A 27,867-nucleotide genomic window follows, 5' to 3' on the forward strand; every position below is an offset into this window, starting at 1 on the left:
TGAGTCAAATATGTATTTTTATTACCAAATTATCACTGGAAATCATAGATCAGGAAACAAACATTCTCCTGTATTAGAGTCATTTTAAATCTGAGTGTGCGCACTTCCTGAGAAGGAAGAGAGAAGAAAACTGCTGGTGTGAAAAGTTCAAGCGCAGTTTTTTATGAGACCCATGGAAAAAAAAAAAGACGAGTCATATTATCCAGACACCTCTCCACCTGCGGAATTATGAAATAACAGGATTTAGCCAAAACCCATCTGTACAAATAATCCAGGTCCTCTGCAGGTGTCTGCAGTTTTATATAACAGGAGGACAGCCTGCCATCATAAGCACAAGTATTCAAGGTTGCCAACCAAAAAGAAAGAGACAGTGACATTATGAACCAAAGTGATCAGCTTGTGCTTGTGCCAACCACACAGCTCATCTAATGGTCTACACGGACAAGATTACACGTCCTGCCTTTACAACACACATGAAGACGACGACAGTGTCACTGACAAAAACACCAGGCCAGCAATTTTCAAAATGAATAACAAAAACATAAACATCTTAAGACTTCTTCGACAGAACATGAATATTATTAAGGTGTCTGTGAATCCAACACCAGCAAACAACGCAAAGACATAAGAAACGAGCTGCAGTTTGCCGAATACATTGAGAGACTGCTCAGGGTCCAATGTATTACAAACATGGAAGCACACATTGTCATCACATGTGGGTGAAGACACACTTGAACAACTTATAAGTACACTTGAAAAAACAAATAAATAATGAACTCCATATTAACATACATACAGTATATTGCTCCTTATTTCAGAAGACACACACAGCAGATTCAAAGCATGACCGCAAACCCCGTCTCTACACTACTGAACAAAGTTACATATAAATGTAAATTAAAAATCACTTGCTTGTGCTTCATCCCTCCCAACTTCATTCATACATCAATACTGAGGACGCTGCGTAGTTTCAATCCTAGACATGAATGACATACATGCATTTTAATGCATGAGGCCCATTTAATTCTCTGATAAAGTAAAGTCACATAAACATAAATAAATACAGCACTTAATATAAAATGAAACATTCTCTTTGGAAAGAAAGGCTCAAAACTGATCATATCAGGGAAAGGGTGAACCAGTTGGTCAGTGAAAAGACAGTCTTCCTCTGGTAGAGTCTTTTGCTCTTGAGCAGATGAGAAAATAGGCAGAGGTCCCCCGCGGAAAGATGTTCTGCTCCACCCTGTGGAGTAGCAACCATTCAAGATCCCCTGAAACACTAAATGGCACTCCACCACCACCCCCGACTGGAAATCCTGGAGAAAACCCTGCTGCAGAGTCAGGGACGGCCACTTTGTCCTTCCTCCTTGTCCAAAATGTTTTGTCTCACTCCAGCTTTGACATCTCATATCTGGTCGTCATGATTTCCTGAGAAATAATATGCAAATAAAGTAAACATTTTTGTCGAGGCTATAAAGTTTTGATTTTCACAGTCAGACAGATTTTTTTTTAAATGTCATGCTCGCTGAGGTTCGTCCCCCTTCGTACGCTGTCAAGCTTTCCATTCTGGCAGTGCACATTTTCAGTTCACAACAATAACAGTGGCAACTGTACCACTTGAATTACTAAGTAACTTCTTAAACAATGGATCATTAATTTCAGACCGGGGTAGACAAAACTGGCCTTCTCATTTCTATTCTGCAGAGCTGTAACGATAAATCAAATTAGGTGTCAACTATTAAATTAAATCACCTATTTTGATCAACTAGCTTCCTAAATGTGAAGATTTTCCGGTTTCTTTACTCATTTAAGACCGTACCGCTGAAATAAATCAGCTGTAACTAGCTCGGTGCTAGCTGGTATCTTGATTACATTCAGTTTTGATACAGTATGATGCTGTAGTGCCATGATACATCACTGCTGCACAGGCTGCAGAAAAAGCTAAAATGCTAAATGGTGTCACCACTAGTTGGCAGGGAAAGCCAAGTTGTAAGACTGGGTGCTGTGTTACTCCTTAAATACAGAGTGTTGCTCTTACTACAGCACCATGCACACCACTTTGCCTGTGAAGAAAGCCAAAGTATGACTAGTTACTGCTGATTGGACAATCCCAATTCTGGGGTTTAGCTACCAGTCACTTAATATTGATTTCAGTGTCTGTATGAGCAAAAATGCCTAAAATCCTCAAAAACTTCTCAATGGGTTGTTTCATTGTATCCTGAAATCAGTCCCCGTATCACCTCTAATACAGCAACTCCACAATTAGACCCCAATATCATCAAGCAAAGCTTTCTCTTTCTTCTATTTTCAGACAAAGTTACTCATCTCAACATACCTTAACTGTCCGTGGTTAATAAAATAATGTGTGTGAACCCTGTTTTGCAGATTATAAAGTAATGTAATTCATACCTCATCCGAGTCCAGCAGGACTGGTAGAGCTCTGCAGTGACAAACAGGACCAAAGAGAGACTCTGTTAGAATCACACATGCCTTAAATAAAAACACCTTGCTGGAGTAATAAATACAGGTTCATCGGATGCTTACACATCAGTAAGAGAACTAGGAATGTTATCCTCCACCCACTTCAAGTCTTCATCCTGGACAAGGAGACAAAGAGGATGAAAATAGTAAATACTGCCATCTGCTGAAATATCTGATACTTACTTCTCTTAACTTTTGCTTTATTTTGAATAACCTCACAGAATTACATTAATGAATACACAACTACTGTGTGTGTGCAATCGTGTTACTGACTGGGTTTGTTTCAGCAGGCTTCACTGTGCCGTTCGTCTCACTTTTATTTGTTCTCAACTTTATGCCGTCACCTGTGAATAAAATATGAAAAATTATTGTATCAAGATTATGTGACACTGAATGGTTGCAGTGTTCTGGGTAATGATGTTAACCGTACCAAGGTTTCCAGTGGCGATGAACTCATCAATCTCCTCGTCGTCAGAGTCGTCCATGAGAGGGGTGAATGCATACCTGTGGACATTGAAATTGAGTGATTAATAAAAAAATATGACAATGAAAAGGAAAAAAAAAAGCGCTGGTGCGACTGTCCTATCACACTACTTGCCTTTGGTTGTTTGCAGATGGTCTCCATAAAAACATAATGACGAACAGAACGACTGAGAACAAGAACCTCCAGAAAGCGTCTTCCACCCACAGCTCGATCCAGTCCTTCAACACAAAGAGTTCTGATTATCAATAAAATGTCGACCCAAAATCTTTTTTTTTTTTTTTTTACAATACTACAAATATAAATATACCAAACCATACTCACAGACTGACATTCAGCAAATCTGAACTTCTTTGCGGTCCAAGCCATAAAAATGATGGAAGCTGAGGGAGAAAACAGTCACTTTTTGCTTCCGCTGTGTGCTTGTTTACAGGTTTCATATGAATGAAAATACTAATTACTAGAAATCATGAGAGCTGGCACAGAGCAGAGTGTATTCTGTAATATTTGCAAATGTAGCTGGCCACTTACCAACGACAGCAAATAATAGTGTGTTTGTAAAGTGCCTGTAGAGAGACAACTTGATGGGGTTTCTCCTCAGCTTCAGAGTCTTGATGGTTTGTGCCAGGCTGACAAAGATGTTAGTGGTAGTCAAGGTAAACATGTGGCACTCATTACATTGACAGTGTTTTCCTAATTAATCAACATGTTGTACTGTAGTTAATATCCATGTTTTGCATGATTTCTTTTAAATGTTTTATACAGTTAAAGGGGGAGCATGCGATTCAAGAGAAAAATAGTTGATTGTTAACTACCGATACCAACATTTTGGGTTGGTGATGCACATCAACAGTCTTCATGAATTGTTAAGCTTGATAAACAAAGTAATAAGCAGAATTTCTTTTGTTTTTTTCTTTTAGACACCGAAATCTTCTAGGATATGTGGACCGTCACTGAAACCCTGACTGAAATATATGCATATGTTTTAATTTTACATGTTTCATTGACAAATTTATAGATGTCAGGATGTATTCAAACACAAGTTTGTTTAATAATTTAAGTCTGTGTCAAGCCTTGGATTGAGCGCTATGACAATATAAAGAGTGAAACAATATCTATGACAATGTTTTTTCATCAACAATTTCCCAATTGATGTTTCATACAAGTTACTATAGTTACATTTTATTTAAACATATTTTAATAGATAATTCATCCATATTACTCACTAGGAATGGGTTTTAAAAGACTTTTAATGCCTTTTCCCGGATGCAGCTCTGTAACGGAACACCTGCCAAGCACCAAATGTGGGTCGATGTTTTGTTTGGAGAACACTGGCGGGTTAATGTTTGTACCAAAACAGTTATGTAATTAAAAACTATGTCGACAGCCCCTTCAATGTCATCACAGACGTGCTTCTGTCCTCATTAGAGTTTCACATGCTGCACAGAGACAGGGCCTTCATGCTTCATGGTGCATTCACTTACAACTCAGAACTCTACACTCCAGTGTGAACAAAGGCTGCTTAAAACGTTTTTGTTTTGTTATTGCCCTTTGTTGATTAAAGCTAATCAAAGCTTTGTAAATTGGAATCAAATCTATTCAGGATATCAGTAGCATACCCAGATATATAAGTCACCTATGCTTTTATGAACTGGACCACCGATAACTGGGAGCAGGCAGGGATGCAAATCAGTCACCTCTGCCAATTCAAATCAAGACTATCCATCAACAGAAACAGCAAAATGTCATTGATTGTGTGAGCAAAGAAGCAGTGACGATGGAGGATGTTTAAAGCAGTCACCCAAAACAAAATGAGAAGTTTCACAAGAGGATGAGTGATTAACGTGCAGCTGTTTCTTCTGAGATGTGGTATGTCTCTCTGCCAACTCACACTTTCACTGATAATGATCTGAGAAAGGGATAGGATAGTTGCAGATAAACTTCTCCCAGAATAATTTGGGTTCATGTAAAGGAGGCGAGGGGAAGAGGAGAACCACAAAGGGAAAGGTTTCTAGGTGCACAAAAGGATATCCACCAGCATAAAGAGGAGTCAAGCAGAGCCAGGGGAATGTTGGCCAGCAGGGCCAAGTCAGAGTCTTTCGCCTAGAAGGGAGGATAGAGCAGGACCACAGGACACAAGGAAGAGGAGAAATCACAGAAAGGGTGGGAGATAAAAGGCAGCATAGCCGGTAAAATAAAGAACTATTCACCAAAGTGCAAAGAAGAAAATACCAAATCATTCAACCCAAAAGGCAAGAAAATTAAAAATCACTTTCAGGCTCAGTTAATTAACAGAAGTCCACTTGGTGGTGAGTTGTTAGGGTATAACAACTATTGATTATTGGTGCTGCAGAAAAGTACACTGGAAGGATATGAACCAGATGGCGCAGGAGTCAAACACAGCCAGAACAATTGCTGTAATGAGAACAGGGCCATTGTCTCGACCCTTCATTTTTGGCCCCCCAACAAATCAAGAAAATACACAAATTGCAATGTCAGTTTACTTCAAGTTATAAACAAACAGAAGTGAATCAATTTTCATTTACCAACTAAAACTAGCTGGTTCGCAAGGATTTGTTTGCTTTCCTCTGATTCAAATTGCTTTAAATATCATTGGGTTATGAATTTTAACTTCTGATCTCGTTTTTAATCTCGACAATAAAAGAGAACACAACTCACCCCAGTAATCCTCAGGACACCTTCAATGCTAGCAAAGGCAAAGTAGAGAATACCGAGCCCCACAACTCTGTGCATCACTGTCCCCAGTCGGGGCCTAAAAAAAAGGAGGCAAAAAGAAAAAGATTTTTAGTTAGCTGCCTGTTTTGTTTATTCAACTATTTAGGAGTTTGGGATCTCTATGTACATATACATTATGTTGACATACTTAACAATGCCGTAGCCAAGGCTGACGATGATGACGAGCAAACGTGCCAAAGTCCTCTTGAGAGCAGAGACCAACTCGGCAAAGATCAACAAGCCTGGAGCTAAAGGCAAGAGGAGGAGGGAAAAAAAACAACCATCTTACTATCTCAAAGGAGAAAGGTAAAAGGTATTTTGTGAATGATCCGTAGACGCTCACAAGCAGAGCCGACAGCGTTAGTGTTTTCATATTCAGCGCAGAATACAGCCTTCTCCACCATCCCGAGGAAAATGACCCCAGCGATCCAGAACTGAATCCGCAGCAGGTCCTTCCAGTAGCACGCTGCCCAAATAAACCACAGCAGGGCGTACAATATGTACACTATGCACATCACCATGTAGAACTGCAAACAGACAGTCAGAGATTAGTGTAGCTCAAAGGCATTTGTTTTCAAATGAGACTTTTAAAATCACATTTGATACAAAAGTCATTCACCAAGAGAAACGTCTTTCATTATGTAGTCTTACTAGTCTTGTAGTCTGTTTATACCAAGTTTTTTAATGCAATCCACTCACTCTCTCTTCCCTGGAGATGATATTAAGCTGTGCAGAACTACAACTATATGTTTTAGGTTTTTAGAATTTAATATTTTGACACATTTATAACATCTAACAAGTCATTTAAAGAACGTTTCAAAGAACGTAAAATACAGCCCTGCATTGAAGCCAGGAAAGAATCATCATATTTTACAGATGGATAATTAATGTTAACATAAACTGATTGCTGAAGTCAACTACTTACAATCATAAGAGGCCATTCTGTGATTGAAATATAGCCATGGTCGCCTTTCATCACCACCCTAACTGGAAAAAAACAAAACAAAATCCAGACATCAGACAAATGAGGCAGGTTTGACAACTTGTTTCTGCTGGTTTTGAAATCTGATAATTCAGTGTCGGCTGCAAAACAGCTTCATTTTCATAAAGGGATTACAAATTCGTTTCAGCACATTAATCCACCATTTTGGGAGATGCTTTCTCAAATGATACAGTGAAAATGTTTCTCTATCCAGTCACAGAATATTTGTTGTTCATTACTGAATTACATGTTTATCACCATTATAAATCTCACCTGTTAAATTCCAGTTGGACTCCTGTTTGCTGGACAAAATCTTAACGACCAGCAGATACGGCCCGTCCTTCCACGTGGTGGCTATTACGTCGTCTTTGATGCTCGAACTACTGTTTGTTGTGGAGCCGCTGCTGCTGCCGTCGTACTCGTCAGTTATCCATCTCATGTCATCTTCATCCTGCAATATCACAAAAGTCTGTCTGTGCTGTTCACTTATATATATATATACTATGTATATGAGAAAATTAAAATCAGATAGTATTTATGGTTTCTTACTGGCACTTCCCCATCAACAGGTGGCCTGACTGGACGTGGGTCTGCCTTGGCTTTCTGAAAACACAAACAGTCACTGATAAATGCCATGACATCAAGTGTGCAACTATGCTGATGAGAATAATATAACAAACCTACTTTGAGCATTGGAAAGGAGTGCAGGCCACTGTTACATGCTATGGGAATGTGACTGTGTTCGATGAACTCTCCTTGTCCGAGGAGATTCGGATCCAGGCTCTTCCCACGGCTCAGAGGTGTCTTCTCATACATTTCCTACAATTAGTCACAATTTAGCCTTCATAAACAATCAAGTCTAGACTGATCAGGCTGTCTAATTTTTTGTATGACATTACGCCTGTGTTCTTACCTCAATATTGTTGAATTCATTGTGACAGGGGTAGTATTTTAAATACCAGTGTATCGTGAAGGCGCCACCCTCAGGACAGCCAAACAACAAAACTAAAGGAAGACACAAGAGATGATGAACGCAAGAGAAAAAAATAAAACAAATGTGATAAATCAAGAGCACATTTTGTGTGTCTTACCTTTCAATTCAATGTCAGTGTCTTTATACATGGATTTCCTTAACAGCAGTGGTCTTGAGGTCTGTGGGAAAGTAGAAAACGTTTGAGCTAGAGCGCAACCAAGCATTACTTTTTTTATTAAAAACTATATAATCAGTTTAGTGAGCTGATCAATAATTTAGGCAGCATGGGGGGCGCAATGGCTAGAGCAGCAACTAATGATTATTTTCAAGATTATTCTGCCAGTTATTATTTTTAGCAGCCAATCATTACATTTGAGGAACTGGAAGCAGCAAATGTTTTCTTATCAGAATAGTAGAGTAGAAAACTACTCGTTGCAGCTCTAGTTCCAACCTATTCCAGCAGGGCCCTTCCTCAGTCATCTGAATAAGACACTTTAATACTATCCATGGGTGTCAATATGTTTGTCTGTATGAGTTCTGGGACAGTCTGGTGACCCTCAGCACACCTAATACTGCAACTAGATACAGAAACAGAGACAACAACAGAGGGAATTTGAAACTTCTGAATACTTTAATTATTGATCAAGGTTTTCTTGTTCTCCTTGGATTAGGTCTGGGAACTGTGCCTTAATACTGATAAACAACAGGAGGGACTTCCTTGACTGACCCAACTTTCAGGGTGTGTTTACGTGTATATTACAGCCATATTGTGCTAGAAGCTGGTGATGAAGTATCATTACAAGCAAATTAATTAAACCACAAAACACAGTTAAAACTGGGATGTGGAGCTCAAATGTTGGCCCAGAGATGGTCGTAGGGTTACAGACAAATATATATATATATTTGGGTTTCTCTCGGGAACTCAGCTAATTAGCAAAGGGTCTTTGAACAGCTGTCTTAACAGCTAGTTAGCCGACAGCTAACCTTACAGTGCATATCAGCCTCTCTCCACCAAGCTAACAGCTAATTAGCTAACAACATACTCTGCTCTTCCGGCAGAGCAGACTGCGACTTACCACTTCGAGGTAGTAAGTGGTAATAAAGAGTGATTAAAACGGTAGCATTAATGCAGGACAGGTTAGTCGTCTGTCACCACACTCACAGCTGTTAGCGAGCGAGCATAACAAGGATAATGTAGCCACCGTTAGCTAGCTGGTGCTGCAGTTAGACAGTAGGATAGCCAAGTGTTTCCAGTGAGATACTCACATTTACAACTGTGATTTTCCAAAGCCCTGGCTCTGGTGCTGCAGCAACCGCATTTATGATACTCAGTAAAACTACAAAAAGGGCTGCCCATGGACTGAAATCTCCTTTAGCCGGACAGCTCCACGTCCTCATCCTGACTGCAGCAGCCATGTTCGTTGTGGGCTCGGACACTCCCCTGCAGGAGGCGCCGTGAACGCAACAGCTGGAGGAGGAATCTCGAGACGTGTCCTGTACCTGTACATGAACCCGTCCCAGCCTGGACTTTGACTGTTTTATTAATCGCAGCAGTCTTGTGTGGACATGCCTCATGGATCATCGGGTTGACTGTCGTGAATTGTTTCATTACACTGAATAATCCTCCTTCAAAAGCCAACCTGAGGGGTGAACTACCTGCCACTTATCAGCTAAAGCCTGGAGCTTCAAAACCTGCAGTGACCTTTACCTGCACACTAATTCCCCCACAGTACTTCAGATGGAGGTTGTCATTTACACTTTTTAAGGTCTTTTGACTCTTCAAAATACCAGTATGTTTACATTATACTGTACATTACATACCATCTGATCCATGCAATCCCAGTAAAACATCTTGCCACAGCAGTACAAGTCTACTTAAAGTATCTTCACTTGCACTAAACATGCTTTTAGTTCTGATATGTATGTTGTTTGTTTTTCTACGGATGTGACTTAACCAGTGATGGAAGCCAAGCAAGTATATTTGTTCAAGTACTATACTAAAATACAATTTTGAGGTATTTTCATTGTATGCTACTTTATACTTCTATTTATCTATATTTCAGAGGAGAGTATTGTAGTTGTAACTTCACTACATTTATGTGACAGCTATAGTTATGGGTTACATTGCAGATTCAGATTCCACATGACAAACCACATGATAAGCTCATAGAATATAAAACATTGTTAAAGATTAAACCGCTGGATCCTTTTTCACTCGTGACCTCAGTGGTGCTTCAGATGTCTTTGGTTGTTATCAGTTCCATTTCCTCTCTGACCTTTTCACATTGTTTCATTTCCAGTAACTGTTTGAGGCCCAAAGAGCTCAATTTATCCAATATTTCACAACAAATTAAAGATAAGGAGAAAGGTCATGAAAACATATACAAAATTGTGTATCAAAGTTTTGTTTTCTTCTTCCCCTCTCCCATTTTTCATCTTATGATTCCGAGGTATTACTGCATTGTGGTGCACAATCACCACAATCAATTAGAAGTAGAGGGAAATTGTTATGGATCAGCCACACTCTAAGAAAGGCAAATATCACCAGACAGGCACTGACATGGAACCCATCAGGAAGACGTAGTCGTGGAAGACCGAGGCATACATGAAGAAGAGAGGTGGAGGCAGATATGAGAGCAGGGGGCTACACCTGGAGTAGACTCACGAGCAATTGATGGCCTGTGCTCCATCGCAGAGGGTGACATCGTGGTACTGGTACTTATACCTTGAGTAACTATGAGTACTTAGTGATGGCTCTGAGTGCCTCCTCCACTAAACTTGCTGCTTACCTTTCAGAATAAGACCATTCATCAATGTTGGAATATATATTTTTTAAAATGAGTACTTGTGTTTGTGATACATATCTGAATTTGTTACTATTCACACAATGTATTCCATTTTAATGAAGTCTTGAAGTAATCTCTGAATCATGTATTTTACAGTATATAAGATCACTTTATAAATGCTCTGTACATTTCTATATTTACATCACAACACAAAAGTCAATACAGTAATCACTTTCACAGTTCAGTGTATCTTAAGCTTATGGAACATGTGCATGAACATGTTTGATGCGGACACACACAGACAACACATCTAACACTGACATATAGGCTGGCCATGTAAAGCACAAACTGCTTATATAAGAATACTATAGAAAGTCCACATGGGGAAACGTCAAGGTGCTCCCAGTGCAATGAGGCATAAGGTTTAGTACTGACGGCGACAGTTTTATTACAGTTGGGTCTGCTGGGTACCGATCATTACAGCAGGAAAGAAGTGTCACTCGAGCTGTGATCCGCTCCTGTCACATCTGTAACCGTGTCTCCGTTCGCTTGACTTAAGGCATTGCTTGACAAAAGAGGAGTGTCCACTGCAGGAGATCTCAGGGAGGGATCACCAGAGATCACCACCACATAACGACCATCGTCCTCCTCTTCCTCGTCCTCCAGGCTCCCATGAATGTCCACGGTCACTACTGAATTTTCTGCTGCCTGGTGGCTGCAGGACGGTGACGAGCTGAACAAAGGATGTTCTGCAGGAAGTGCTTCTCCATCAGGGTCCTCTTCAGGAAAGCTGGTGTTAATGTAGATGATATCCTCCCTGCTGAAGGACTCTGGAAGCTTTTCGGTGAGCTTTTCCAACATTTCTCGTAGTTGGGGGAAGAAGGGTCGGTCCAGTGGATCGGCCCTCCAGCAGTTGTACATGATCTCATACCTGGACACAGGTGAACAAAGGAAATGTGCTTACTTTTTTAATGAATTACTTTTCCTTCCTTTTTTTTATAAGAGCCGTAACCGTAGCCGTAACAGTGAACACATTTGGAGACACTAAATTTCAACTTCTACAAACACCTATATGCAAGTTTCATATCCAGTTTCTACTTCACGGCAGATGGTTGTGGTGAGCAAAGTGGTCTTATGTTGCTTGATGTGAGCCAAATAAAAGAGAACTGAAACAGGTAGGTACTCTACATCAGTATTGCAAATGCAAAACAACTTCTAGGTGCTCAAGTTTAGCATGTAGTGCGCAGTAAAATTAGCTGGACAACAAAAAGAGATGACTACATATCAGAATATATCAGTAGAGTGGAACCTCAGCTCCAATACATACAAGTGACGGCATTTTAACCACAAAGAATTTCAGGCCTTTCAAAGTGAAAAGCGCTATATATGTTTAAAGTTGTAAATATATGAAGTTTCCACACTGATCCAAGGTTTACACAAACAAAGTCCCGTTTTAATTTTATAGTCCGTTGAATCAAATGTGGCCCCTTCAACACAACTTAAACATTAGTGTCAAGAAGAGACAACACTCACAGCTCATCCAAACAGTCTCCGGGCTGCTTCAGTCTTTGTCCTTCAAGAAGGTAGTCGTAAATTTCATGGTTCTGGATGCCGGGGTATGGCGTCATGCCTCGTGTAGCAATCTCCCACATGGTGACGCCAAATGCCCACTGCATGACACAGAATATTAACTTCAGATGATACTCCATCATTTGAGAAATGTCGTTTTTTTCTGCTATCAAGAAATAACCCTGATTAATCCTTAAAATGTGTTGAATTATTTTTAAAAGCATCATCTGCATTTGTTGTTGTGGTACACTACATAATTGTGTGAACTGTAAACGTGGCTGAACACACCTCTCTTAATTTCCACATTTCATTTACACATTTACACAAACAATGGCTTTTCTCTCTTACACTTCAGGAAATTGGATTTTTAAAGTCCTAAAATTGCAAAAACAGGGAAAAATTTCCAAAAAGCACAAAGTACCAAAAAGTTACCACACACACTGATAAATGACTGTGAAGACTGTCAGAGCAAAACTATGACATGCTCTGAAGAGGAAGGCTGAGTGACTGCTTAGTCAGCTGACTAGTTTTGACTGTAATACAACCGACAGAATGAGCAGTCGGCTGTTACTGGAAAGGATGCGGTTCACTTTTACTTTCTGACACGTTCACATATTTGCATACAATGACTAAAGACCAGCAGTAGAGAACAGACAGGAGCGGATGGAGGTACGACTTACCACATCACTCTTCACAGTAAAAACTCTGTCTGCCAGACTCTCTACTGCGATCCATTTGACAGGCATTTTGGCGATCCGGCCCTGCCTGTAATAATCTCCACTGTAGATCTTCTTGGATAACCCGAAGTCTGCCACACACACTGTCATGTCATCACGCAGCCTGCAAGACAAAAAAAAAAATTCAGACAAACCCGTCTAAAAGAGACTAGAAAACATGTTTGCATTCGCTACCTACATGCAGTTGCGAGCCGCCAGGTCACGATGCAGGAAGTTACGACCACTGAGATACTCCATCCCGTAGGCAATGTCCACCATGAACTTCAGGAGTGTCTGAGTGGGCAAGAACTGTGTGAAAAAACAAACACACACAGTTATAAGTTAATATTTTTTAGGCTAATTTATCGCACATCAATGTTGATAGCAACTAGTTACACGGGACTAGTTAAATGTATTTAAAGTACAAAATAAATGTGACTGTAATCTGTTACAGTTAGTAAGAGGAAATATGTGATTGAATAACAGTTTCTAATCAAAATGGAGGATGTCTGACCACATTATTTAGTGCTAGTAGAGCTTATATGTAGAATATAACATTAATTGTGCAGGAGCGATTCTTTTTTCATAATTCACAACAATGTAGGTCAGAAAAGCTGTTGGCATCAAGAATAGGATGGCTTACAAGCAACTGTCTCTACATCTAGACAGAATCCTTTCATTGGACAGTATGTGTTTTAACTGTGACTGCTGTTTTTGATTGGCTCTCTTATCTGAATTCTCACCACTTCTCGTCAGCCGTAGAATTCAATGTTCATTGCTCGCAGTGATTTGATTGGTTGATTTGGTTGATATTCATGTACAAGGAAGACGTAGTCTATAGCTATACTGCTCTATTTAAAACTTAGGTTCAAAATGTAGGCAAAAAGTAATCAAATGTAATAAGTTACAGTAATTAAGTTAAGTAATTATTATAGTTACATTACTTATGACATTTTTAACAGGGTAACTAGTCACTCGTAACCAATTACATTCCAAAAGTAACCCTCCAAACACTGTGTATAATGTGTGTATTTCAGTGTTTGGCTGAAATCTTACCAGTGGACTCTCTCCCAGGCGTGAGCGCAGCAGGAAACTATGTAGATCTCCATATTTCATGAACGGCAGGATAACCATGGGCTTGGGAAAGTGTCCTGCGCCTACCTCCAAGCACACGCCTGAAGAGGATGAGTCAGTGCACAGAATTAATTTATGGATGTGACAATGAGAATGGGAACAGAGAGGTGGGATTCTTCTATGAAGAGGTAATGCATCACTCCTACCGAGCAGTTTGATGACATTAGGATGGTTGAAATCCTTCATGCAGGCCGCCTCGTTCAGGAACTCTTCGATCTCCCTTTGAGAGAAGCTATCCACTGAGGAGAGAGAGGAACGTTATCTTCTTGTTGTTTTATAGTTTAGAGATGATCAGATAAAGTGCTTTATTAACAGAAAGCTCACATTTCATGGTCTTCACAGCAACTTTTTCTGATGTTCCGTCTGGTTGTCTTAGGTGTCCCTCCACCACGGAGCCAAATTCACCTGATTAAATGAAATCATAAATACTTCACCACTACTCTGTGCAGAATGATTTGTATTTTTCTAGATAAAATCATGTGAATATGAGTGTTTCTGATGCTGCTCACTTACCTTCTCCAAGAATCTTCCCTACGTACAGCAAGCTCCTCATGACCATCACGTCCTGAAGTTTAGCCCGGAGTTCTGCGCTAATACCGAGGTTCCCAACTGCAGACAGGACACACTCAGGTTATTGTGTGCTGCCTTCACCGGGACATAAATGTCTACGTGCATGTCAGTAATATTCAAGAACATACGTGTCATTCCTATGGCTGAGCGATTATAGGATCTCTGGGGTGTGTACTGTACAGTAGGCTGCAGCTTTTCTCCACTTCCCATCAACCGCCTGCAGGGGGAGACAGGGAAAAAGAAAAAAACAGAGATTCTGAACAACAAGCAAAACTAACGTCATTACAGCTTTGCAATCACACACACACAGGCTGAGACTAAAGAGCGAGGCAGCCCTCTGAGTTGACAGATACTGTTTTCCTATCAGAGCCGCAGCCTGTGACACATTCCTGTCCATATCCTGAGTGGCAAGACTGAGTCATGGACTTCATAATAATGAATTCCGTAGCCTGAACAGCTGGTTGTCATCCATCATCCAGCTGCACAGTTATTACTGGCCTCAGGTGCAGACAATGGTGATTAAGAGGACGCAAAGGCAGTTTATTAACAGAGTGCGGAAGTCTTCAGTTTTTCAAGTCCTACTACAGTGAACGACTGAAGAAAGATAACACAACACCCCCAGGCACTGATAAAAAATGAACTATGGCATCAACAGCTTTTACAGACAAACCATGCAGAGAAAATGGGTCAATAATACAGTGATTGGTATGAACTTGGTTGATGAGTAAATCAACACTGTGTTTGCACAGAAGGTGAAAGATTGTCAGCGTACCCCAGCCAAGAGTCAGGAGTCCTGCTCCGGACACAGATAACCCCAGAGAGGACAAGCATCAGAAGACAGAAGCCGCACACAATGCCCAGCACAACATAGAGAGAGTCTGGAACCCCGGTGTCAGGACTGGACGACGGGGACACCACTGATTCTGAGAGCAGAACAAGAAATGATCCAAGTTTAGAAAAGCAACATTCAGCAAATGTTCAGGATTCATTATCTGAATTACCATAGCCAATGAGATATTTCAGCATTATGGCAAAGTTATGTCTGCTCACGTTGATGTACTTTCCCCAGAACGAACAAGGATATGAAATTGGTCCTGCTGCTGTAACTGTGAGCAAACCTCAGTCTTGAGTTTTTAACTAGTTTCAAAACTGTCATTTTGAAAAGGTCCAAGATAACCCTGCCATGTCCAGTTGTGACCAGTCTAGCCTAAACAGGACTAAACCTAAGCAAGAGTCTGCAGACATGCTAGCAGCTCTGTAAGGCTGTACAGAGGCACTGTGTTGCTTTGCACTAAATGCTGCTCTCAGTTTGTTAACATGCTCGCAATGACAATACTAAGATGTTGATGCTTGCTGTGTTTGACATTTTAGGTTAGCTTAGCATGCTGACATTTGCTTACTAGCACTTCATTTTTTTTATTTTACCCCAAAAGACTATTGATATATCCTCATTTAGGGATTCAGCTACCAATAAAAACAATGTGTGCTAGCTTAAAATACATGATAATAAACATGCTACAGAGTGTAATAATAAAATACACGAAATAAACACAATGAAGAATGAAACTGAGTGAAATAAATAAACACAAGATTAAAACAAGATCTGAGATGAGGTCCTTGAATGATGGCGACTGCAGAGTCAAGTTTAAAGGTGCATTATGTAGGTTTGGGGAAAAGATTTTAATCAGGAGAGAAAAATCTTTACTGATTGACTTCGAAGACTAAATAAACCATAAACAAACTGAATAAACTGTTCATACTGCAATTGCCATTGCTGTTCCCAGAGCCACGCTACATGTGTAGCTAAAAAATACAAAGCCTTGATATGTACTGTATCTATTCACAGGGCAGTAATGTAATTCTAGTATGATACAATCCATCAGCTGAGCTATGACGGCCACATTATCAAGTTCCCAGATTAGGAGATAAATCAATAAAGCAGCTTACTGTTCTCTGGCACAAACAGCCACACTGGTGGGCTGACCATGCCGCTCCCTGCCTGTGTGCACGCGGCGACCTCCACACTGTAGGTCGAGTTGAATTCCTGCACTTCTACAAAGGCCACGGTGGCGTTTGTGTGGATCTGGAACGACACACAACAGACATGATTCAAATGTGTCATGATGAGGTTAATCATTGTCTTTGAGGAGAGAAAGTTCAACCTGTTCATGAGACAGTGACACTGAGTCCATGGAAAGAGGGGAAATAATTTGGGGACAGTGTGTTGGAAAAGCATGCTGAGGAACAGCTTGTACGTTTGTGCAACATCTCTGCAACTTTGCTACATGTCATGTACTTTCTCTCACTGTGTCTCCTTCTACTTTTTTTTCCTTGACACTTTATGCACTACAACATACAAAAAATGCAATTAAAAAGTCCCTTCCCTGCAGTCAGTTACAGTATGAAACCTTTATGCGAAAACACCCAGGGAACTGTATACTGGGGATTATTTTACATAATGAAACTCTACTGAAAAGGGAAGGAGACTAACTTTCTGGATAAGCTCATGTGCTGCAATGGGAGGGAACAGACATGTGACAGACATAGTCCTGTATTTCACAACACCACACCGTAACATCTGGGGTTCCTCTGCTTTACCAATTTGCTGACAGTCGGACCGGGAAGGCTGAACCCATGACTAACGGTCTATCGTGTCTGTGGCACCAAACAGAGGGCAACATGTGGTTGGATCCTCAACACATTTTGGGAAATGTCCTCAGATTTAAAAAGAAGATGACGGCATTACGACTTCTACTATGAGGCAACAAGCTGAAGCGAGTAATAGTGACAAAATATTCCTCTTATTTGAAGATGAATGGTTTATTTCACAATAAGGGACAGGTGAGTCTGAGGATTAACCAAAGTTGCCTTTCTGCACGTTTCCTGTCCTTTGTGTGTCATGACATCACCAACTGACTGGACAGCGCATACGAATATTTGGGTCTATGGTACACATCCCGTTGTATTCATATCCCCCCTCAGTCTGTGATGACTCAAGGCCACATGCTGAAGCAAGAAAAACACTGAATAATAAGTTTTCACACCATCAGCTTCCTTTAAACACGACACAGACAGGAAGGACAGGAAACACACTATTGTACCAGAGAGCACTGATGCAGGAACAGAAGCACTATGATGCACAAACAGCATCATGGAATAATGCACCAGGCACTTGATGTATAGAAAAGAGGTTGTTATTGAAGTAAACTGTGCTGTTTCTTAGAGTGTAGCCAAAAAAAAGGCACTTGTCGTAAGTGACTTTCCCTGGCTTGTTGATGCTGAGAGGAGTGGAAAAACTTTTGTTCACAGACAATGGGGAAGCTGACCTCTGGTTCAGTAGGCAGGACAAGGGGAGGATCACATATTCCCAATATGCAAGACTCATTCTTTTCATATTTGTCATACATGTTGAGTCATTGTTATCAGAAATGATCAAAACACATCAGTTCTGAGGCAGCATAGCTATTGTTCATACTACTTTGTGTACGTGTCTGTATAGGGGAGACTATGCACTGTACATACGGAAGAGTAGGCCTGACTATGATGTAATGACATAATAAGAATAATAATAAGAATATATATACATATATATTTATATTTATATATATATATATATATATATATATATTAAAAGCTGATAACAAAAAATAAAAATGAAAAACAGCACAGGGATCATAAAAAACAGGGGATAAAATCAAGCTTAAAAAATGTCAATTGGCAAGATTATAAAGCCCAGGAACATATTAAACCTTCATAAATGCTTTCCTTTAAAAGACAGTGGTAAAAGATGCTATTAACACATACAAACTAGTTGTATTTTTTCTACTCGTTGTCTACTAGTCCTATTTTATATTTATTTATCAAGCAGTCAATTTCATTTAGCATATATACAAATATATATACCTGCAAGTAAGTGCACATGTAGGTATGCTGTATATAAAATAAACATTTTGGGAAATATTTTAAGTGAGCTCTGTGGAACTTTAGTGGCATCTGTTTATGATAGCTGGCTCCATTTTTCAACCAAAATGAGCTGCTGTTGCTCTCTGTTAGCGGAGTTGAGAGAGGCACGTGTATAAAGCCCAAAAGAAATCTGCCGTCCAGCGGCATAATTACATCTTCAACAAATCATCCACAAGGTTGAGTGAGAGATGAGAAAGGTCTCATTTTTCGTGTCATGGTACAATGTGCTCACGTATGGCTAAAAAAGAGATTGACATGTAAAATGCTACAAATTGTACCAATTTAATGAAGATTTTAATCAAATCATTCCCTATTTTGACACTATATGAGGTCAGCAGAATCCCCCGTACTAAGTTTAGATTGCCTACATAAACACAAGGAATTCACAAGACATGTGTCAGTAATCTATCGTTACTGTTTGTGATTTTATCTCAATGATAACAGCCTCACTGTTTCCTGTTTACTCTATTTAAAGAGTGTGTCAGACTGAACTGAACCTTTCTTACTGCTGCTGCCACCTCATGTTTCATCGGTTGAAGGCTTTTATTGTGAAGGGGTCACAGGAGATGCTGGGCATTTGTCACTTCTACGTGGACTAGTACTGACTCACACTTGCTGTTACTATGGTAACCATCACCTGGGATTGAAATTAGTGATAATGTTAAATAAATGAATTTTCTTTCCCCATTTTTTTAAATATATGTTTCGTTAAACATCTAATTCATTGTGACAGCTACATGAACAAGGAATAACAAATGGATAACAGCAAAAGCAAGAGGGTAAAAACGCCATGCCGACAAGCTCACCGTGTTCACTTGTGTGCCGTGTCTGACAATGACGTCATAGCCACGCAGGATGCCGTTTATCTTATCATCTGGGGGAGATTTCCAACTGATCACCAGCCACGACTCGTTCAGCTGTACTGTGACGTTTCTGGGAAAAACTGATGGCACTGAAAATGTGACAAGAAATGGGGAACAGAGAAATTAAGACATCATCAAAAGTGGTAACTACATCAAGAGAGTTCATAAAAGATGCCATAACACAGAAATGGAAAAGGGAAAGTAAGACCTCTGAAATCTTTGATTACAGTTTGGTATGTGGTCATTTCCTGGCTTAGTTGGAATCTTTCAACTAATAATACAGTGGTGACTTTAGGAAGGAAATTGAAAGCAGCTCCACCCAGTAAGGACTTTGTGTTTTCTCAGAGAGACCCCTCCTGTTTCCTATGTGACCCTTCAGGAAAACAACAGCGATTTTGGTGGATATGACATTTTTGTGATTGGGACTTGCCATGAGCAAAGCTTGTAGTTGCACAACTTCCGTAAATTCCAATTATTGCACACTGCCACTGTAAGGAGGCTTACACTAAGCACATTTTGGATGGGAAAGTAGTAGGATAATTATATGGTCCTGAAACCCTAACATGAATCTGCTATGATGAGAGGGAGGCAGGATCATAACACAGAGGTTCCTCTTTTATGTAAACACACTAGGTGGTATTTAAGGCAGATACATTCTCAGCCTTCTCAATTCAAACAGCCAGACACACGTGAATGTGCAGTAAAGGATCAGATTAAGGATCATGGTCTCGTGTATCTGCTGCAATTGCAACCCTAACTGCAAACAATATCCAACTTGCAAACTGTTCCAAGGTTCCTGAAGTAGTCACACACCTCCCTCTGTGGTGTTGCTCTGGATCCACATGGAGACCGGAGAGGCTCCCACCTCATTGCTGCAGGAAACACTCAAGTTGTACCACGTCATGGCCTCCAGCCCGGGGACTTCATACTGGAAGGGCGGAACTGTGACGTTGATGAACCGGGTGTTCGTCACCTCCCCTCTCCTCCGACTCACTTCTTTGACCTTAGACGGAACAGAGGACACTCATTCAATCACATTCATTCATAAAATCTTAGCATGCTAACCAGCTAAGCCGAGCCCCTCCCAGTCCAACGCTCCTGTGCTGGCAGTGTAAGCAACCATTCTCCCCTGGGGCTCCAAGCTCTGAGCGAACTAACTAATCACAGCAGCAATTAGCTGTTACTCCGGTGATATGCTGCTCCCTATTTGTTTGGAGTATGAATTCAATTCTTACATGTTACACCTTTAAGCGACAGTGCTGTTTGCACTGATGTGGAGCTTACCCTGATGTGGCACTGAGTTAGTGGAGAGAAACCATCATGTCCAGGGTTCCAGCTCAACATCAACTTATCGGACTTCCTCTCCATCACAGTAACATCAGACACGGGGCTGGGCAGCACTGCAAAACACAATAAAAACCTTTATTAACTCCCTAACCTGGAGGCATATGGTCAGCTTGCAGAGCATGAAACCCTAACCTCCTGGAATGTCTTAGAAGCCCCATCTTTACCTTTGATGTTGATATTAGCTTCTCTGGAGGTGGTGACACCCTTCTGGTTGTGAGCTTCACAGCTGAACTGAGTGTACTTGTCCACACCTGCAATTGACACATTGGAGAAGAAAATGTAGCACTGTCACTGCTGTATGCATTCAAAACAACCTTTCCTCAAGGTCAGGATAGTGTTGAATATTTGGACAAATCAGGCGTTATCTTTAAACACTCTGGAAAAGTATAAGCCAGATTTCTCTCTGTGTCAAAGGTGATTCTGGGGGAAAAATGCCATGTCAGCCTCAATGAACTTAAACTGACACCAAAAAAACAATTTCGGGTATGACTCACTCCTGTATTATACCTCAAAAGTTCACACAGCTCAAATCAAGCCTCTCCAGTGTGATGTACTGTGGCAACGACCCTCTCGCTGGCTCTCTTTTCCTGGACGCACAATTCCCTTCTTTCAACAGCAACAGATCTGCCCGGTTAGAATGGGACTGCGACAGCTGCTAAATAATGTCCCTTTTGTGCTCTGTTTTCCAGTGTCTCTATCTCGGAAACCTCTGCACAAATCTGATCACACAGCAGACTGTGAGAGATGACAGGAACCAAACTTGGTTGTTTTGTTTACATTCTGCAGAATACCACGACCTCGTTAGATTGCTCTACTCTGTGCAGGAGCACCAGGGTAAAGAGGGCTGTGCTTTTCACACAAACACTGGCTGCAGTAGGTTTGTTTGTACAAAGATAGGACCTGACTTAAATTAGGTCTGATTGCATCATTTCTAAGTTACATTCACATGAGTAAAACATCTAAAATAAACTTTGCATCACATGGATCAAAACTAACCAGTTTAAACTCTGGAGAAATGTGCAAAGACACGAGCACGTTTCCAGCCAAGCTGTGCAAATGTAATTACCACATGCCTCATTTCAAACTGCATGGCAAACAGATGGTGTGGGTACAGGCAGCGGGAACTGAGCAGGTTTGACTTTCCTCCCAAATGAATCTGCTCATTCTTATATAATATTACTAAAGAGCAAAGGGACACTGGGAAGTAGCCAAGTTAGTAAATGTCACACCATTGGCGGCTTTACCTTAAAGTAGATATTCCCAAAATGTATCGTTATAGTCTTAAGAATTCAGCTCCTATTGTGCTGAAACATTACTGCATTGTTTTTTGCTTCTTGTGACTATAGTCATGTTATAATGAACCACAATGTCCACAACCACTTCTCCAATTGCACCTGTAGCATAATTCACCACATATATATGTGATAAATATGGTCCAAGCACTCACCACATGTTGAAGTAGAGCTAAAAAGGCTACTGCTGACAGAGCTTGGAGGAGTGTGAGAGAGCAACATGGAAGCGTTTCCAAAATACTGTGCTAAAACCTGTATATGACTGCAGAGGGGTGGATTATGCTGCAGAAGTAGTTTCATAACTTGATCCTTCATCCCCAAAAACTACAGCAGAGTATTAAATTAAAGCAACATTATGTAGTGTCGTAGTTAAATGCTTGCATTAATTATGCAAATGTGTGACATGGTGATGTAGAGTGATGTCACAAAGTCACACAATCAAAAGCGGGACTACTGACGAGACGTTTCAGATGCAGTGTTTTCTGTGGGAGAGAGGAGCTTCTGTTGGTGCAGACTTTGACCTTTTCAAGATCTTTTATGAGCACAAAATATATAAAACTCTGAAGGAAAGGGAAAAAAAGCTTAAGGTCAAAGTCAGAGATTTATCAGAGAGAGACTCAAGCTCTTGGCTCTTTAAACACACACATTACTTTTATGTTGTATTCTTTCTGGAAAAAGGAAATGAAGAGTTCAATCGCTTGAGTTTCTGCTTTCACTGTACTTGGCAAGTAAATCAAAACAAAAAGCAACAGTGCTGTAGAGAAAAAATAGACGAGTGAGCCACTCGAATGGAAATGTGAAATTATAGAGGGAAGCGTTCCAGCTTGCAGAGCCGCCTGAGATCTCTGTGTTGTTTTTCCATTTTTTATATTCAGACAGCAAAATATAGCTGGACTTCTCTGTCAGGTTACAACTAAGCCTTCTCACTCTTTATTACTGTGTACCACATTTGTACTCTCAGTGTCCACCTCCCCACCATAAACTGGATCTTATGCTGCTGTCCTGAGTCAGATGTGGACAAGTAGGCTTTCCATAACCCACATTAAATCTTCATCAACTTCTCTACCTCTGTAACAAGGTATTTCATCTAATATGAATGCAAAGTGCATATTAATGACTTTCCTAAAATAAAACCAACCATCGTTTACCACTCCACATAACAAAGGCACTCTAATAATATCCTGAGATTAAAGCTTCAGTGGGGAAAAGAGCCCCTCGACTCACAGTATGCTGAAGAGTGGTTTTACACTGTTTTATTGTGCCAATATTTGGTCCTGCACAGAGCTCTGCTAGCCTGCCAGCCTCAGTGTCCAGCCCCTCCCTGCTGGGTAGTGGGCCGTCCAGTGAATGAGGTCTTTGTCCCCGGAGCCAACCCCCGAACAGACTCCCTGTGCAGCCCCCCCATCTCCTAACTGCCCAGGCCCTTGCACACGCCGGACCAAAGGCAAGCACAGCTCTGAACCTTTAACCCCTCAGCTTCAGGCGGTATCAACACTCACTGAAGGGCTCAGCCTGCGGCGAGCATAAAATGAAAGGGTTAGAGCGCACGCAGTCGAAATGTTATGCTTCTAATAACTAATGTTTGCTTTCAAGAAGAAGGAAGCTGAGGCCATAAAGAAAGAGCCTTGTCAACAATTATTCTAGTTTTCTCTATTAAATGCTTTACTTTTGATAATAGTCCATGTTTATCTTAGAATAGAACATGAAACTCAAACCTGAACTGATATTCTTATGACTAGTCTTGAACTTTACATTCAGTATATCATCACATTTACTGAGCATTCAGTTGATTAATTGACAAATTAAAGTTATTTTTGGTTTCAGCTTATCAAATGTGAATATTTGTTAGTTTTCATATTCTTCTGTGTTAATAAACTCAATATCTTTGGGTTTATAACACAATGATAACAAGATAATGAGAACACAAGATGGCACTGGCCTGGTTATGTGACAAAGGGTCTCAATTTTGTTACCTTTTGTGATACAGGGTGGCTGTTTACCCTGGTTTCTAGTCTATATGCTAAGCTAAGCTAACCAGCTGCAGGCTCCAGGTACATAATTTGCCTCACATACATGAGAGTGGTATCAATCTTCTCATCTAATTCTTGAAAGTGCGTTTCCACTGTTTACCTATTCCCCACGTCTCATTGTCGTCAGTACACAGTTAGCAGAGTGGTGTTACCTAAAGCACTGACCATGCGTGAATGACCGCAGTTAACCATTCAGCAGTGAAGCAGGAGGCCCCCAGTGACACTGACTGTGGGGGTAAAACTCAATGCAGTAAGCAGAGCACAGATGCTGAGGCAGCAGAGACGAGGCAGAATAGAAACCACCAACAAAGTGATGCTCGCTCAGTGAGACCCACTCCACGCTTTGTCACCATAATCAGACAACCACATGTGCGTCTGTCTTTGTTGATGACTGTTTCCACGTTCAATCAGAAGAGGAAGTTAAACAAATTAATCCAGTAAATGACTTTTACAACTGTTTTTTTTTTTTTTACAAGTCGGAAGTTCTTCTAGTAAAAAAAGAGTCTCTTTATACTTTTGGAAATTACTTCTGCTCTCACACGTCAGACTGATTAAAGCACAAAGCATGAATCTCATTTTAGTGTGATCACACATCTTCAGCGTCTTTCTGTCCGATTCGAAGCGTCATTCAGACTTTTGCTGGGCAGTATTATGATCACCCATTGGCCAAGAAATGACACTTCGCCTCGAGAGGAACAGGCGGAAAGCAGGAAGGAGATTAAGCAGATCTCAGTGAAACTCATATTCACTGTATGTGTGAAAAAGAGAGAGGTGTGTGGTTGGTGTCTCACCTGACACAGAGTAGCTGCTGGGAGAGTCGTGAAAGTCGCTATCAGCTAATCCGTCACGGAGCCAGCGGATCTGAACAGGATCTGGAGGTCCCACCGCCACACATGTCATCGTGAAAGGTGCGTTTCTTGTTACGTTCCTGTCTTCCGGTTGATGCAAAAACGTCGGCAGACCTACAGACGGATAAAAGATGTGTCAGGAAAAATGTAGATGCCCCGAGAAGTGTCGAATGCTTGCATCATGCTTAAACTCACCTTCCACTTTGAGGGTGATTGGCTGAGACTCGACCATTCTGTCGTTGATCCTCAGTCTGCAGCGATAGTCCCCAGCATCCTCTCGCTGCACATGATTAATGCTGAAAAACAGTACAGGAAGACATTTCAGTCTCTGCTATCAGCCTATCACATAACGTTTCACCTCCAAGTGTTACATACCTGACAGTAGAAAGGAGAGTCGTGACCCCGTCTGTGGCAGTCTCTAGATCGTTGATCACCACCTGCATGTTTCCTGCCAGGTCCTTGCCGTTCTTCATCCACACGATGGTGGGCTCCAGCCTGGCGTCAGGGATGTCGATGGAGCAGTTGAATTTCACCTCATGGCCCTCCGACAGCTGGATGATGCCTACGGTGGGCTTGAAGTGCAGCCGTCTGAGCTGATCCGGGGTCAGATAAAACCTTGGAACGCGGACCGGTATCACAATAGGCTCAGAGGTCCTGGTGGGACGGTGGATCCGACTCGGATAATGCTGAGCTGTTCACAGAGGGAGATGTCGGACATATGTTATACTGACTAGAGCTGCAATGATTAGTCCATCAGAAGTAAATTAGCTGCCAACTATTTTGAAAACTGATTAATTAAGTCATTTTTCAATCAAAAATGTCAAAAGTTTGCTGGTTCCAGCTTCTAAATTAAAGTATTTGCTGCTTCTCTTTGTCATTTATGACAGTAAATGAAGAGTCTTTGGGTGTTTTGATCTGTTGGTTGGACAAAAGAAGCAATTTGAAGACGTCACTTTGGGCTCTCGAAAATTGTGATGAGCATTTTTCACAGTTTTTGGACATTTTATAGACAAAATGATTCAACGATTGTGAAAATAATCAGCAGCATATGTGTCATTTACACCGGGGATGCTGGGGACACGTCACATCACTTTTTGAAAAGCATTATTTGTTAAAAATGTTTTGCTGTAGCTTGCATTTCCAAGAAATGAGAATGCTTCACTTTCCACCAACACCTGCTGAAACTGGCTGTGAAATTAGGACAAACTTTTCAACTCAGGACGTAAAATGTACAATTCACTATGAAATAAGGCTAAGCAACAGATACAGCATGAGCAGGAAAAGTGTTAATCCTCATTAGATAATAGATGTGATCAGCGAACACTGTCAAATCAGAATACAATACATCAGATGGACTGATTAGGTAGCTGGCTGGTTAGACTATCCTTTACACAAAATATTGTTTTTTTTAATCATGTTGAGCTTTGATCCACAATGTTCTACCTGGGAGGTCTGAGACGATCAGCATCACAGATCTGTCATCCAGTGACAACTTCAATAATCATTATAAATGGTCAAAATAGTGAAAAATGTCAAAATAACTCAGAGCCTAAAGGTGACGTCTTCAGATCCATAATTTGTTCAACCAAAACTCAATAATATTGATTGACTGGTTAAAATTAGGGATGTACAATATGTATCACCCCAATAAATGATCAGCCTGCTTACTGTTTTTCTTCATAACTGTAAAATACTATTAAATATTCATCCTTCGCATGTAAATTAACAGTTAATGCAACTGGTTAACCGTCTAGTGAGCCAAACATGTCATCGCCAGCAAGGATGTTATTTAGTTTCAGAGGAAGACAATGTCAGAGCAGTTCACACCACATGTTCCACAAAGGTTCAGAGAGGAGGGAAGAGGTCTGCGAATTTTAACAAAACAAATCTCAGTGGAGCTGTTGAATATTAAATCATCTGATAGCCTCAGGTTATAAACTTATTTTTAATACACAAACGTGAAATTATCACTTGTGTTATCGGTATCTGCCACGAGAAGCAGGGAATTATCGATTAACCTTGTGCATCCTTAATTAAAATGAAATAAACTTGAACTAATGTTTTCTTTGTGCTTAATTGATGATCAAAACAGCTGACAATTCATTTTCTGTTTTTGATTTTGATTTCAGCTAATCTCTCAGCTCTCAGTTTTGATGAAAAACAAACAAACAGCTTGGATGTAGTTTAACTTTATAAATCAAAACATTTATTCTTAAAGGACAGGGATAGTGAGATCAGGCCACAGAATGAAAAACAAAGTTTATTCTCTGAATGTTTTCATCACGTCTCTTTACCAGATGGTATTTTGAGGTGTTTTTCTGTCACCACTCCAGACCACAACCGACTAAACCACAATTTATGACTATAATTTAAAGAAGCAGCAGTCAGATACACATTTTTTAGGCTGTTTTAAGAACTTTTTTGCAAGTCTACACATAAATAAAGCTTTCCATCGGTATTTAAATGTGCTCCAGCTGCAGCCAGAGCACAGAGTTAAGCCTGAGTCTCCACTTTGAGGGACATGAAGGTGGTAAAAGACAGAGAGAGACAACTCACCACCGGCCGGACTCCACACGATAACAACTGTGATCGTTGCTGAGAGAAAAACTCCAAACCAGCCCAGAGTTGACTTCTTTGCCATGGCCAAAAGTCTGAGCTGCTCGCTGCTGCTTTCTGTCCCGCAACAACAGTCCGAAAACTTTTGTTACTCTGCGTGGATCGTGCGGGACCCGAGGCGCTTTAACTCCCGACAGTAACCAACATCCCCCGCTAGAGTGGCTCCTGATCAGCCTGTGTGAAGTGCTGTTGACCCGGGATCAGATTCAGATGGAGACAGAGAGACGTCAGAGGAGGGATCCCATGAAGGCGGGACTGACTGACTGACTGACTGACTGACTGGAAATAACACAACAGACAGACAACAAACTCTAAGAATTCAACATGAGTATTCTTCCTGTTTTCTTTTTATTTGAGACAGATAAAATATTACATTACAAACATGATTATTATTATGATTATTATTATTATCTTATAATAACCTAAGAATTATGTACATATAGAATAAACACACACATTAGTAGATGGTCTCTTTTATTT

At 40.6% G+C, this 27,867-nt stretch overlaps 2 protein-coding genes across 2 annotated transcripts; both read right to left on the reverse strand.

The window, feature by feature from the left end:
* On the reverse strand, positions 1 to 9,075 carry tmem87b (transmembrane protein 87B). The gene is made up of 19 exons (XM_073482061.1): positions 8,920 to 9,075; positions 7,772 to 7,832; positions 7,594 to 7,685; positions 7,365 to 7,499; positions 7,230 to 7,283; positions 6,954 to 7,131; positions 6,624 to 6,685; positions 6,042 to 6,225; positions 5,847 to 5,946; positions 5,642 to 5,735; positions 4,994 to 5,065; positions 3,494 to 3,602; positions 3,287 to 3,345; positions 3,080 to 3,183; positions 2,912 to 2,985; positions 2,755 to 2,825; positions 2,545 to 2,597; positions 2,410 to 2,440; positions 1 to 1,428 (listed from the first exon to the last, which is right to left on the reverse strand). The coding sequence occupies exons 1-19, from the start codon at positions 9,067 to 9,069 to the stop codon at positions 1,387 to 1,389; spliced, it is 1,725 nt and encodes a 574-aa protein (XP_073338162.1). The 5' UTR covers positions 9,070 to 9,075; the 3' UTR covers positions 1 to 1,386.
* A 1,457-nt stretch (positions 9,076 to 10,532) lies between these two features.
* mertka (c-mer proto-oncogene tyrosine kinase a) lies at positions 10,533 to 27,603 on the reverse strand. Its single transcript, XM_073481917.1, has 19 exons — positions 27,328 to 27,603; positions 25,147 to 25,462; positions 24,967 to 25,067; positions 24,715 to 24,885; positions 20,766 to 20,852; positions 20,539 to 20,654; positions 20,068 to 20,257; positions 19,198 to 19,343; positions 16,376 to 16,511; positions 15,201 to 15,351; positions 14,557 to 14,645; positions 14,372 to 14,467; positions 14,183 to 14,263; positions 14,005 to 14,097; positions 13,781 to 13,899; positions 12,924 to 13,033; positions 12,689 to 12,848; positions 11,973 to 12,109; positions 10,533 to 11,370 (listed from the first exon to the last, which is right to left on the reverse strand). The coding sequence occupies exons 1-19, from the start codon at positions 27,410 to 27,412 to the stop codon at positions 10,917 to 10,919; spliced, it is 2,838 nt and encodes a 945-aa protein (XP_073338018.1). The 5' UTR covers positions 27,413 to 27,603; the 3' UTR covers positions 10,533 to 10,916.
* Positions 27,604 to 27,867: the final 264 nt, after the last annotated feature.

Source organism: Pagrus major, chromosome 15 (genome assembly GCF_040436345.1).
Source record: "Pagrus major chromosome 15, Pma_NU_1.0".
NCBI classification, from domain to species: domain Eukaryota; kingdom Metazoa; phylum Chordata; class Actinopteri; order Spariformes; family Sparidae; genus Pagrus; species Pagrus major.